Source organism: Colius striatus, chromosome 4 (assembly GCF_028858725.1).
Source record: "Colius striatus isolate bColStr4 chromosome 4, bColStr4.1.hap1, whole genome shotgun sequence".
NCBI classification, from domain to species: Eukaryota; Metazoa; Chordata; class Aves; order Coliiformes; family Coliidae; genus Colius; species Colius striatus.
This window is the reverse complement of record NC_084762.1, coordinates 61096726-61111328: the sequence shown is the minus strand read 5'-3', so window position 1 is coordinate 61111328 and position 14603 is coordinate 61096726. Positions and strand designations below refer to the sequence as shown.

The following is a 14603-nucleotide window of genomic DNA, read 5'->3' as shown; positions in this document are numbered from 1 at the left end:
TGAAATGGAAAGTCAAAAGACTGTTTCTTTAAAAAGAAGTTAAAGAAATGAAAATGTCTAGTCAAGCATCTAGGTATTTCTCTATTATAAACAGAGAAAACAAGGTAAAGGACTACACGGATTAATTTAGAAGCTCACTGCAAAATTAAAGTGAAAGAAGTCTGAATACATAGTAGTTCCTGTTTATAACTTATGGTGTCTCTTCCTTCTTTAAAGAAATTGACTAAAGGATGAGAGGGAAATCTCCAACCAGTTCTGTCAAGTCACTTCTTGGGGTTTTTTTCTGTTTTTAAAATTTGTAACATGTACTTTAAAGTATTGAGTTATCAGACAAATGTAATGAATCTTTCAGTAGCGTTTTTTTTTAGATCTAGAAATCATAAGATTTGCATCCATCTCTGAAGTCTTAAATACAATCTAGGCTATGGGAAGATAGGCATATCCCGAGGCAAAAGAAGACAGCTTTTGTGTTTTTCTTTCAGTGTATGCTGGAGAAGGTTGGAAATTGGAATTTTGATATTTTTCTTTTTGATAGACTGACAAATGGTGAGTTTACTTTTGCTCCTTCATTTGTGTTTTATCTCTTAGCATAACTTACCATTGCTCTTACATGATATTGTGTGATTGCTTGTTCACTAAAAAGCACAAATTTCATTGGGTGGCACTTTTTGATTTAATAGTCTTTAAATCCTAGCTGCCTGGTGACTCTGTTAAAATGCTGTTACTGTCAGTACTGATAATAATCATTGATTTTTAGAAAAGTTACTTCTTATGCTTTGTAAGCTGCTGCTCTCTCTTACTGAATTGAAGTAATAAGTTAACAAGTAATAAAAATTAAGAAGTAATTTTGCTAACTTAGTCTTTTTCAAAATTGTAGAGTGCTGATAGTTTATATGGTTGTGTCCAAAAAGTCATTTATATTGAACAAAGTATTTTTCTGATAAATGTAGTGATGTGTAGAATAGTTCCAGTACTTTGCAGTGCAATAAGAAGGCATATTGGTATGAATGCATTGTAATTATGCCATAGGATAACTGGAGAACTTGCACAACATTAAAAAAGAAAGGAAGAGAATATTACGGTTAGTTTTGTGCACCTATTACAAAGAACAATAGGAACTACAGAAAGAGTTGATTAAAATAAAACATTTTAGTTAGAAAGGGATTCTGTAAGTGTGCTGGAAAGGAGGGGGAAGGGCTGCTGCAGTGGGTAGGGTGAAGTTTGGTATTACAATCGCAGCGATGGTAGCTGAGTTTTGATTAGACTGGAAGAAGATGAGTGAAGTCCAGCATCACAGTAAGATTTGTGCCAGTGTGGGATGCAAACGGAGAGCAGCTCTTGCACCTTTTATGTCAGTCAAAAGAAGCTGGTAGTAGAGATGCAGTAAGAGTGTTTAGAGTGGACAGAAAGAGAATTGAAGTTCAGAAAGGGAAATGTTGTGCCAAAAGATAATTTTCTCTCCTGTTTCATTGAAAGGATGATTGGCTCAATCTAGTGTAGAAGTAGTATCCTCACAATTTGATTTAATGCAGAACATGGATAGAAAAAAACCTGAAAAGAGCAAGTCTATTTTAAAAAATAGAATATTTATGTAGATGATGAACTTTAGATAACTGTGTGAGAAGGAACTACGTGTACAAGTCAACTTGTTTGGAAGCATAGTTTATTTTGGATTAGTTTATCAGATGGGAGTAATCTGAAGTCATCCTTTTTGTAAGAGGCCTTCTCTAATTTTAAATGCACTTTTTTCAGAAGCATTTAAAATACTACCAGTACAGCTTCTGTCATGGAAGCCTTCCTTTGCTATTCTAATTTAGTCATTTCAGAAGGACATTTTGAACAGGCAGCCTTGAAAGTTTTAAGGGGAGAATGCTGTGTATAAAACTTGGCTTGGTGAGCTGCCCTGGACAAGCCCGTAAGAAATGAATTACTCAGTAAATAGTGTTTGAGGAATTGCCCATCTTATTATGAGGAAGTGGCAGGTACATCTGAATACATTAAACCTAGCAATAAGCTCCATTTAGCAGAAATTTTTGCCCAGTTTCTGTCTGTTCTAGGTTCTTTAGTTCCTGCTAAATGAAAATTGTCAATGTACCAAAACTGAGTTATCTGCCACTACATATTGTTTGCAGAGTAAATAATGGGCAAGCTATCTCAAGTAAATATTTGCAGGATATTTCTCTCAGCTTTCCTTGTTTTACCACTGCAAATGATTACAGTCTTCCAGCTGTGAATAGACAAAGTATATTGTAAGCTTGTAATAGTATACTCTGCCTAGAGAAACTTAAAACTTTGTTCTCAGTGAAACAAGAAGTAATTTAGCAAAATGCAGAATGGAAATGAGTGACAGCGTATGTACAGTTTATGCTAATTGGTAATGTTGGCTAGTTTTTTTCTTTGCCTGATTATTTTTTTATTTGGTTTTCAGATGTGTGTCTATGATAACGTTGCATTGTCATACCTGTGAAGTCAAGTATCATTGTAATGGGTTCACATGTTGAAACCTGTTACTTTCGATATTGTTCAGTGATATTTTCTTCCTCTCAGTTGGCAGTGGACAATGGGTGAATACACTATGATTATGCAAAACCACTGGTTATTAGTAGAGGACATAGCTAATGGAATCATGTCATGCAGTAAGAGTTAAATGTTTATCATAAATTGGTGTAGAGAAGTTTGCTTGTGTGATTTTTGTGTATTGAAATAATATGTTTCTGATGAAAGAGTCACTGATTTCATGGCCTCCAATGAATTAGTATTTTCATCTCATTTTTAGGAAACAGTCTAGTCAGCCTAACCTTTCATCTGTTTAATCTTCATGGACTAATTGAACACTTCCAGTTAGATACGATGAAACTTCGTAGATTTTTGGGTAAATACATTATTAATACATTTGGGTAGATAAATTATTATGATGAATGTTGCTGTTTATCCACATGTTTGTACCTTACAGTTTAGCAATAATCATATAAACATGTGTGTATGTGTGTGCATGTATGTCTGCTTACACACACACACAGTCTTTCTGTGATTTCCAGAGGTCACTTGGTGATCTTTCCTCTTTTTCTGCGTATTTTCAAGTTCTTAATCCAAATTGGAACCAGGGGGAAAGAAAGGACAAAGTACTATGTTCCTGGAAACATAGGATTTGTTGTGCCATGCTGTTCCTGGCAAACTGTAATCAAAATACTGTCCCAGGTCAGCTTTATTAACATGAATTATTTAAGAAACATGTAGACTTCAGAGAGCTGGACCAGCTTATGAAGCCACAAAAAGGGAAAAAAAAAGCGAAGGCAAGGACATCTTCATTCATGCTGAACTGGATGTGAGGAATAGGTGAAACGGAATTCTACTGTAGGTTAATAAAAGCCAAAGATGCTTGTTTTCATTATTTTCCATATGAGGTATCAGCCACACAATGAGTACTATTGAGTTTACACAATGGTTACAGCATTTTGATTTTTCGTGAGCCACATCTCTTTGCAGATACCATGGCAGCAGTGCCCAAACTTTACAGTCCCAGTTACATAAAGGGTACTGGTTTGTAAACTGATAGGGAAAGAGGTTGTGGGCATATTTGTTGGAATGAGACTGGCAGACTGTAGTCAGCCTGGAAGATGTTCTTTTGAGGTTTCCTTGAAAGAGCTAATGTGTCATGTCAGGCAAATCTTCAGAATGTAGTTTGGTTACCGTGTGTCAGGTCTTCTCCCCCTCCATCTTTTTAAACGTTTTAGTTCTATGTGCTTAAGTTAATGTTAATGTCCTTTAAAGTATTCTACCTGTAATGCTTAAAGATATATATTGGAAAAAGCCAGGAAGGTGGAGAAAAGCAAGTAAGGAGTTAAATAGGGAGCATTAAATCTAGGAGTGGTTAGTCAGACCATGATCTAAACAAGATCCATTTCAAACTTGCATATAGACTCAAGTTTGCCTGAGTACAAGTATGAGAAGGTGCCTAAACTATGTGGAAGTGGCTTTCCATGACCACTTTCCTGAAGGGGAAAGAAAAACACTTAAATTGATGGGAAAGCAGCGCCTGATTCCTCTCATCCCGTTTTCAAGGCATGTTATGAAGTTACCCTGATGCTTGGGTAAATTGTATTGTCTTCATTTTGTATTCCAGGTGGCTTCAGCATTCAGACAGGCTAGGTTATCAAAAGGAGTCTTTCCTGGGAAGCTCTCAAAAGTCAAAGCATCTCAGGTTATATATTGATTTCAGGCTGTTTAATTTTTGCTCTGAGATGACTTTGCATGTGGTTGATTTCCTTAAGAAAATACTGTTTGCTCACATAAAAATCTTTTAAATCCGCGTTGTGCTTCAACTGGTGATTTATTACTTTGATGCTTTTATGTGGCTATAGCTTGTGACATTGCATATCTCTGTGCCTAACAAGGACGGAGAAAATGGTGCTTGAAAAAATTGCTGTTTTAGTCAAATTTGGATATTTGTTATTTTTCCTGCAGTTATGGTCCAAGAAGATTATCACAGTCAAAACCCTTATCATAATGCAGTTCATGCTGCTGATGTAACTCAGGCCATGCACTGTTACTTAAAAGAGCCCAAGGTAAGGGAGTGTTCTGACCTGTACTTCATGTGTATGCGCAGAACTACGTGTCTCTGTGTGTGCGTATACATGGGTGTGTGTACATATACACATCTATGTGTAAATGCACATACAACACTTTCTATTAAAAGCAAACCTAAAAACCCAACAAAAACCACTTTTGAACACACAAAGGCAGGGAATTACTTTCCATGTTGCTGAGGCTGTGGATCCACACTTAGAATCATAGAATGGTAGGGTTAGAAGGGACCTTTAGAGATCATCTAGTCCAACCCCCCTGCAGAAGCAGGGTCACCTAGATAAGGTCACATAGGAACATGTCCAGGCATGTCTTGAAGACCTCCAAGGAAGGAGACTCCACAACCCCTCTGTATGCTCTTCTTTTTACTCTCCCTCAGCTGGCTTTGTCTTTTGTGTGACTTTACATTGAACCAGACTAGGGAACTGAGTCAGACTGCAGCTGTCTAAGATAGCCTTGTGCCCCAAGACATATACATAGAACTGCAGCCCAGATCTGAGCTGGCAGTGATAAACCTGTGTGTTTGGGGTTTGGGGTAGGGTTTTTTGATTTGGTTGGGGCTTTGGATTGGTTTTTATTTTCTTGGGTTTTGTTTGTTTGTTTTTTTCCCAGAAACTACAGCTCCCCATGCTTTGCTCACCTTTGATGTTAGTGAGTAGTATGCTTCTGCTAGAGGCACCTTAAAGCAAGACATCAGTTCTCTTTCTTTCTGAAAAGGTGCAGTGTGACAGATCTTAAAGGAGCTGAGCTGTTTGAGTGTTTGTTTCTTATTACTGGAACTGCTGGCAGTCTGCTGTAGGTGGTCTTCTAGACAATTTGAGAGCTAAATCAAGTCCTTCTGTATTAAATTGCAGACTGTAGTGCTCTCTAGCGGGGTGGGATAAATTATCTACCTTGATGCAGATTATCACCAATCTGGTATTCTCTTGAATAGCATAGCTCTTTATTCTCCTTCTGAGGTAAAAACAAGTCAGTCCTGGCTCTGTGTATGTTTTTCAGAGGCTCTTTGCCCACTCCTCCCACTCAGTTTCTCAGTGATGCTCTCAGATCAATTGTTGGTGCAGTGAGCAGAGCTGATACACGACAAGGTTTTTTTCCGGCTTGCAGTTGGGAAGCTCTGAGTGTTTTTAATTTAATACCCGTGATGGAAGTTTTGTGATGCTTTGGATACAAGTATAGACTTTGTATTTTTAGTAACATGTTCAGCTACTGGTTCTGCTGCACCAAAGTATGTTATAAACATGTGAGGCATGATAGATGGAAATGCAACAGGGAGTATAAGCATCTGTCCTTGTATGGCATTTGCCGCATTTCACTTTGGTGTGTGCAGAACTGTCCTCTGTTTTAGTGCAAGCTGGACTGTGTTACTGAGTGTAACTCTCAGACCTCCCAGACAGAAGTAGGAACAGCTATGAACAGTGGAAATAAGTCCCTGCAGTTTTATGATGACTTAATTGCTTCTTGAAAGGACTTTTTTTTTTGGCAGATTTTCCTCCTTCAGTTCTTTTCCTCACAGACTTTGAAATATAATTTTGTGTAAGAGTAGAAATCCATTCTGAATAGTTCTAAAGTTTTCCAGAGCATCAGTTTCTTCCTTCTAAGATGAAAGAATTTTATGTTTCTTTTAAGTATGCTCTGTGTTGAAGGCAGAATTGACACATACAGACAAACTTGGTAAATGAGATGGAGAGTTTATTTTAAGCATTTGCCGATTTTACAGGATCTGGTTAGAGATAGTACTTCATTACCAGACAGAAAGTAGCATTTTGTGTGTCAGCATTTTTTAAACCTGAACTTTCCCCTTCAGAAAGAATAATGCTTAAACCATTGCTGAAATCTTGTAGCTTGGTGGAGGGGAAATACTGCGAAAAGTCAGTGGAATAATAGTTTTATGCTATTAAAGTTTTTTCTGAGTTTCTGTTGGCTTTTAATTACTAAATAAGAAAAATGTGACACTGATGCTCTTTTTCTAAAGGCACGCTTGTATTGCTAACAGAATGACATTTGTTGTTGTTACTCTACAGCTTTCCAAATCTTTAACTCCATGGGATGTTCTGCTCAGTTTGATAGCAGCTGCCACACACGATTTGGATCACCCAGGTGTTAACCAACCTTTCCTAATTAAAACAAACCATTACTTAGCAACTTTATATAAGGTAAGGACATAAACCAGTTGTTTTCTTAAAACCAGGTTTGCAGGATGCCTGAGCAGAACAGGAATGTAAATTGTGATGCATTTAGCTAGTGGTTGGTTTGAATCTCAACACTGTTTCTGTGCCACTGTGAATTAAAAACTGTGCAAGCTAACAAAGTGTTCAGGATTTGTGAGCTTTAACCTCCTTCGGGAAAAACAAGGAGGAAGAGCACTGCCCCCCCCACGAAAACCCAACAAAACTGTCTGGTACAGCTCTTCTTAGCATATTGCTCCTCCGTGTGAGAGCAAGTTACTGATTGATCCCTGTAATACCTTTTTCTTTTGCAGAATACCTCAGTATTAGAGAACCATCACTGGAGATCAGCAGTGGGGTTGCTGAGAGAGTCTGGCTTATTTGCACATATGTCGTTAGAAAACAGGTATGTTTATACCAGAGAGTTTCAGATACAAATAAGCTGCCACTTACATAAGACAGCCTTGCAAAAGAAGCTAAATTATTGCATGTCAGCTCTGCACACGGAACGTAGGTTATGATGTATTTGCAGCATTCCCGGGTGCCACACTGTGCTGTTGCAGAGGAGCACTTCGTGGTGCAATGGGATATTCAGGAAACACCCTTTTTTTGCCAGCACACTGGAGGAGTGTGTTCATGTAGTCATGCACCTGTTCAAATGAAACTTGGCAGCCCTTTCTCATCTTGCCACCACAACTGTAGTTTAAAATAGACCCTCTTCACCTACTTGAACAAGAGCTTTAAGCAATGATTTTGTGCATTTTTATGGGGGGATTGGAGGAGGGGAAACTAAAACTGTTTAGTCTTCCTGAAAGTTGCCAGCGAAACATCCTGATGCTTCTCTGGATGTTGTAGGAATTTTTCCGAGAGTGTGAAAACAAAAGAAACAGTTGAGTGAAAATGCTGGTTGTAAAGCTTGTGTCTATATACTAATGACTATGATAAAAAGACACCTCAATCTAGTGCTGGTAGTTGTTCTTAATTGTTATGCTTTTTGAATGTTTGGTATTGCTAATTTCAGGCAGCTGATGGAAAGCCAGATAGGTGATCTCATTCTTGCCACAGACATCAGTCAGCAAAATGAATATCTGTCCATGTTTCGATCCCACTTGGATAGAGGAGACTTATGTTTAGAGAATGCGAACCATCGGCACTTCATCTTACAGGTGATGTTTTTGGTCATATTTTTGGAAACAGAATTTTGATGTCAAAAATAGTTCACTTCAAATGCTAAATATGACTTCTGCTAGGCTAAGTCCTTTCAAAATGCAGTAGAAATATCTTCTAGACATTTTGTTACGAACAAAACGTCAGTCTCCCCTGTGCCCAGCACTTTTTCCCAAGCAACGCCAGAGTTGCTAAGGCAAGGAGAGATGTGTTTCCAAGACAAGGTTTAGTTCTTTTGATGACTCCAGTGCAGTCTCAGAGCTGTGGAGCGCTCTGTCAGAACACATTTTAGGAAAGGAGAGCACTCCTATTATTAATCAGTTTGCAGCGATGCTAGAGAAGAAGTTTGGTGAGCTGTAGAAACAAAACCATTGAGAGTCTCTTTAGGCTAATAGAAATTTTGATGATTAGGTTCTTACTGTGGATTACAAAAGAAAGGGAATAGGCAGAATCACAGACAGATGAGAAGTTCTGTCCTGTGCAAGCCATTACTAAAGGTGTGAACTTCTGAGCCAGGAATGGGAAATACCGTTTGCTTGCTTTGATGCTTCATTTTTCTGAATTTATTGTCGTCCCCTGTACTCGTGAATATACTCAATATAGTGCCCTTGAGATACTTCAGCTTGGCTGAATTTCCATATTACTCAGAGGTAATCATGAGATCTGATAATAGTTCCCTGAGGACTTTTAAATAATGACTGTAGAACATAACTTTAGAGAGAAGCACAAGTGCTAAGTAGGTTTGTTATTCACGAAACTTAATCAACTGTCAGGAAGAAAATAATTACAGATGCCTGTGTTGGAGGGAAAGGTGCTCTAACACTGTTACGTTAACTTACTAGATGGCTTTGAAGTGTGCTGATATTTGTAATCCATGTCGGACGTGGGAGCTCAGTAAGCAGTGGAGTGAAAAAGTAACAGAGGAGTTCTTCCATCAAGGCAAGTAAGAGTAGAAGTATCTGTTGGTACATAATGTATTTATACTGTTGAGAAAGCGACTGTGAGTCATAGCTGCTTGCAAATACAGGGATCTATATTTAGGACTAACAGAGATTTATGGTATGGGATGGGATCTTTTACTTTTCACAAGTTGTACTTCTTGTAAAAGGTCAGTCGTACTGAAACCCAACAAAGAATCTGGTTAGAATCTGAACCTAGAATGGCTGGTGAGATATATCCTTCAGCCTGAAAGGTGCTTCAGGTGGGTGATTAGGCTCACTTGGCATTTACCTAGTGGTTTCAGTAAATTATGAAATACATTGAGCATGCACCTTGGGTATTGTTCACTTTAGCTGTGAGGCCTGTTGATGAGCAGGTAAGAACTGGGGAGGTCATTTTTTTTTTAGTTACCGTGCAGTTAAGGCTACTTATTTATGTAAGTAGTTAATAAAGCTTTTCATTGACAAATGGAGTGAATTTTCTCCATTATTGATAAATTGTTTCTGTAATAAAGCGTGCTTCTTTCTTAAGGCTGGTTTAGCTGACTTGAGACCTGCTAATTTGTGCATGGAAATGATAAATGGGGAACAGAGTGTTTTATTTGGTGCTAACACTATGAAGAGTGTTCTTAGGTAAAGGTGAAGCACGATGACTAATTGCCTTTAGTGGGAAATTTGTGAAGGCTAAGCTTTTCACTTCCATCCTGCTAAGGGTGGGGTTGTGTGTGTTAATGTGTCATTTCTGTGGCAGTCTAGGAGATACTGCAAGGGAGTATGTTAATCCTTCAGGAAACCTGTGTTTGATGGAAAATACAAAGTACTGTTAGTCTCACTGATAGACCTACTTGTTTTCTCCTGAGAGATGGGGGAGAGAAGTAAACATAACAGCTGAAAGATACCATCCTTGTTAAACCAGCTGGCACAACCCATCTCTGTTAGTCCTTGATGACTCTTTAGGTCTGGACTCAATGACCTAACAGTTGTATTATCCTTTTGTTTCTTTAGGAGATATTGAAAAAAAGTACCACTTGGGTGTGAGTCCCCTTTGTGACCGTCAGACAGAGACTATTGCTGACATCCAGATTGGTAACTACATCTCCAGTTTTGATCTCTTATATAACACTTCCTCCTTAAATAGAGTGTTTACAAAAGGTGCTGTGCTCACAGACCTTGTACTTCCTCCCAGAGCAAGTACAGCAGGACAGGCAGCTGTCTGATTTTTCCCATGCTGCTGCTGAGAACTTCCTCATCTGAAATGTCCAGTCTGGGGAAAGGAGTGGTCATTCCCCTTGCCCCTTTAGTCTTGGGTGCCTTTCCCAGCGAGGTTGCCACGACTGTGTTCCAGCTCTTTGAGTTTAGCTTTCTGGGATGTTAACAATCCTTTGAAACACAGCCTCTGAAATGGTGCTGGGCAGAGTTTTGGTGGAGAATGGTGAACAGCTGTTGTATTAAACCTTTTTGTTCCTCATTTGAGTTGGATTTAAAGTTATAATATAAATATAGTTATTTTTAATGAAGTTGCTTATGTAGATTGAACGCAAATTCCTTAAAAGCACGGTAAAGAATATATTTAACCACATAGTTACGAACCAGTGCTTTCAATGAGAGCCAAACCTGATCTGTTTAAGCAGCTGCACAGTTTTAATCGGGAGTGTTAGACAAAACGTGCATTTCTGTAATTGACAGATTTAAATTTTAGGCATTTAACCATTAATTTTTAGTTAAGGGAAATAGTGTGAGTGCACATGTGCATACGCACAGACGTGTGTACACGGGCCCGTGTGTTCATGTTATGTGACCCTTTTGTTTGAAAATGCCTGTAACTTGTATTTTTAAGAATTTCAATCAGCTCAATATTTCCCCCCCTGTGTAGTATAGTTCAGAGAGCCTCTGAGGTGATTTGTTACACATTTCCAAAAGAAGGATTTGATGCTTTCCAGAGTAGTTTTTGTGACTTGGTGGCTGATGTTTAGATTCTTCCCCTGTGTTCTCCAGCGTTTTCTGTTAACCTGGTGTGGCTGTGGAAGAAAAGTGAATTTGTAATCCAGTAGAATGTTGGTCCTTTGACCAAATAGTAAAGTCTTTTACATTTTGAGAGATTATTTTGTAAAGATGCCCTAAATATTGAAATGAATTTTTAAAGGCAGGTCAGAGAGGAACAGTCTTAACGCAGTTGGGTTTTTGCTACTAAATGTTATTTGAAATATATAGTTTGAATTTCTTTTTCTCCTGTTCTCCTCTCTTCCCCTGTTCTCCTCTCTTCCCCTGTTCTCCTCTCTTCCCCTGTTCTCCTCTCTTCCCCTGTTCTCCTCTCTTCCCCTGTTCTCCTCTCTTCCCCTGTTCTCCTCTCTTCCCCTGTTCTCCTCTCTTCCCCTGTTCTCCTCTCTTCCCCTGTTCTCCTCTCTTCCCCTGTTCTCCTCTCTTCCCCTGTTCTCCTCTCTTCCCCTGTTCTCCTCTCTTCCCCTGTTCTCCTCTCTTCCCCTGTTCTCCTCTCTTCCCCTGTTCTCCTCTCTTCCCCTGTTCTCCTCTCTTCCCCTGTTCTCCTCTCTTCCCCTGTTCTCCTCTCTTCCCCTGTTCTCCTCTCTTCCCCTGTTCTCCTCTCTTCCCCTGTTCTCCTCTCTTCCCCTGTTCTCCTCTCTTCCCCTGTTCTCCTCTCTTCCCCTGTTCTCCTCTCTTCCCCTGTTCTCCTCTCTTCCCCTGTTCTCCTCTCTCCTTTCCTCTTCTCTCACTTGGAAATGTTTGGGTTTTGTTTTCCCTAGGTTTTATGACCTACTTAGTGGAACCACTGTTTGGGGAATGGGCCCGGTTTTCAAACACCAGGCTGTCGCAGACGATGCTTGGCCACCTGGGACTGAACAAGGCGAGCTGGAAGGGAGTGCAGAGGGAGCAGTCGGGCAGCGGTGATGACCCTGCTTTTGAGGAAATGGACTCAGACATATTACCTCAGGAACCTCGATTGTCCTGACCTCAGTCTTCACGACAAAACTGCCTCTTCTCTTGGTATCTGCACGGTTGGATTAAAAGAGATACTTGCCAGCCCAAGGTTTTGCTAACATGGTAAAATGATGCCAGCATTATTTATTTCCAAGTTTTCCTTTGACACAGACCATCTGAACCAGAATTTTTTTAAAACTTGCAAGATCTGAACATAGAGCAATATGCACCCGCCTCGGTTGGTTTTCGTTGGGAACCTTGAATATGCAAAGCACAGCAGCGACTGAGCCGCGAGGGACGGCGCGAGAGCCGCGTCCGTCGCGTGCCGCGCGCGGGCTTTGCGTCTGTCTGCTGACACTTGGAATCCGGTCTTCGAACGTAACACTTGCGATGGATTGTTCCACTCCCTCGGAATTCCGCGAGACTCGCGTACATGTGTTCAACGCCTACCTTCCACTCAGCCCCCCTTTTACTATGGAAATGTGAAGTGCCCATCCTCTGCTGCCTCTGGCGAGACTCGATGTTTACAAATGTACTCTGAAACTGTTGGTTCTAGACTTACCCTTTGCGCATGGCTGTGAAGGAACCACTAACTTGGGGTTTGGGGTTGGTTTTTTTTTTGCTTTTTTTAAAAGAAAAAGATGAAATCCGAGACTGCGGCTCTTGTTTCTTTGGATGCCAGAAAAGCCTCCCATTTGCCATAATTTTGTTTGTGCACTGGGAACTGAGCGTTCATCATAGAGCACAGCCAAGCTTTCCTCCAGTGCTGTATGGGAATGCAATTTTTTAATGTTGGAAAACACTTCTGAGTTTGGGAAGGGAGAAGTGGGGGGGGTGTGGGGGGGTGGGGGTTGGAGGGAGGGAAGCGTCCGAACTGCATAACTGCGATCCTGCAGTGGGAACATCGCATGTTGTTTTCACTATTGTACACTTGAACTGCACATGCAAGAAACAAACAAACAAAAAGGTGGAATGTCTAAACACCATAATCAGCTCAGGGTATTTGCCAATCTGAAATAAAGTGGGATGGGAAGCGTGTCCTTCAGAACAAGGGTACAAATGCCCCTTTCGCTGCAGCGTGTGTGTATGTGTGGGTGTGTGAGTATGTTTGGGCCGGGGGAGGGTGGGAGGGGACAGGGATGGGTTTGAACGGCACCATTATGGTTTGGTTATCTTGGTTTGCTTTGGTTTTCTGTTCTTGTGTTTTGGTTTTTTTTTAATTTTATTTATTCTTTTAGAATGTGACAATTTCATAAACAGCCACATTGGGGAGGAAACTGTAACAAATTGCTACAGATGCCTTAAACTATGCACAAAGCTAAGTGACCAAATTTGTTTTTGATTTGAAAAATAATAATAAGTAAAAAAGTGCATTGTTTACGTATTCCTCCCTCTACTGAAACATCACCCACAGAATGGGTTTCTGATGGGAAAAGGAGAAAATGTTTTTTAGGACAAAATTAAAGGACTAATTTTAAACTTAAAACATTCCATTTTTGTAATTTGTTTTACATTGTTTTAAGTACAGTAAGCACAACTGTAATCTAGTTTGAGAAACTGGTGCTTTCTTTTAGTTCATTTGTATTTCCCTGTTATTGTTGTAAAAGACTGTTTATTAATTCTGTTTACAGTTTGTTGCAACAGCCATTTTTGGGAGAGAGCTTCAGCGTAAAGCCATTTGTAAAGGCTTTGCCATATTCATTTTAATATGTGCCTGTTGCTGTTAACTTTTAATTAATAAAAAGAAAAAAAAAAGTAATCTTTTCACATTTTACGCTCTTGTACATTTAAGTTCTGACCGAGTCCAGCGTCATGGAAAAGTAGCTGAGGTTGCAGTCACCTTCCACTGTAAAACTAAGCCAACTTCTGGATCTCAAAATACTAGTCCTTACCTGCCAAAATGTATTGCCTCTTGGAACTTGGCCTTTTACTGTTTGAAAAGCAAGTCCTGACTTACTTGGTTGTTTCCCTTCTAAAATGAAGTTATTATCGGTTCATGTTCCCCGGAGTAGTACCGTTAATATCGAAGTGGCCATGTTTAAACAAATAAATTTCTAATGAAAGCGTTTTCCTGAACCTGCGTGAACTTCCTTCCTTTGCGGTCAGTGCGAGCTCTTGCTGTGGTCTGAGTGGGGCAGAGAAGGATCAGGTGCGACGGGGAGCTTTGGGGAGCACTTGCAGTGACAGAAAAGCTTTAAGACAGTGGCTCAAAAAGGGTGATACTTCGCCAGTGGTGTTTGGAGCTGTCGGAAGGAAGGGGTAACTGCTGCGTGTAAGTAACTTACTACAGAGAGACTAAGCTGCTTGACAGCCTGTTTGTAGCTGTTTGTAGGGTTAAGTGGGGAAAAGTACTGACTCACAGAACCACAGAATCAGAGAATCTTAAGGGGTGGAAAGGACCTCGAAAGGTCATCTATTCCAACCCCCCTGCTGGAGCAGGGCCACTTAGAGTAGGTCACACAGGAACTTGTCCAGGTGGGTTTTTCCAGAGAATGAGACCCCAGAACCCATCTGGGCAGCCTGTTCCAGTGCTCTGTCACCCTCACAGTGAAGAAGTTTTTCCTCGTGTTTCTTTGGAACCTCTTATATTCCAGCTTGTACCCATTGCCTCTTGTCCTGTCATTGGACATCACTGAGAACAGCCTGGCTCCATCCTCCTGACACCCAATTTGTGAACATTATGAAATCACAGTTCCTCTTTGAGGTTTCTGAATGAAGCACATGCCAAGCCTGCACCTGTTTTCAAAACAGCCGCTAAAATCAGTATCTGACAATGTCTTCCGAGACTCACATTTTGAGAATTGTGACGTGG

The 14603-nt window shown here is 40.1% G+C and overlaps 1 protein-coding gene across 6 annotated transcripts in view; it reads left to right on the top strand.

The window, feature by feature from the left end:
* The window catches only part of PDE7A (phosphodiesterase 7A), a 72914-nt gene extending 60305 nt beyond the window's left edge, over positions 1-12609 (top strand). For all 6 annotated transcript variants that reach the window (XM_061994774.1, XM_061994772.1, XM_061994771.1 and 3 more), the window contains 9 exons: positions 483-546; positions 2777-2872; positions 4465-4565; positions 6609-6740; positions 7067-7158; positions 7774-7918; positions 8762-8858; positions 9863-9943; positions 11617-12609. In XM_061994774.1, coding sequence (XP_061850758.1) covers positions 483-546; positions 2777-2872; positions 4465-4565; positions 6609-6740; positions 7067-7158; positions 7774-7918; positions 8762-8858; positions 9863-9943; positions 11617-11822 — 1014 coding nt within the window. In that variant the 3' untranslated portion in view covers positions 11823-12609. The remainder of the gene's footprint in view (positions 1-482; positions 547-2776; positions 2873-4464; positions 4566-6608; positions 6741-7066; positions 7159-7773; positions 7919-8761; positions 8859-9862; positions 9944-11616) is intronic.
* The last annotated feature ends 1994 nt before the right edge of the window (positions 12610-14603 follow it).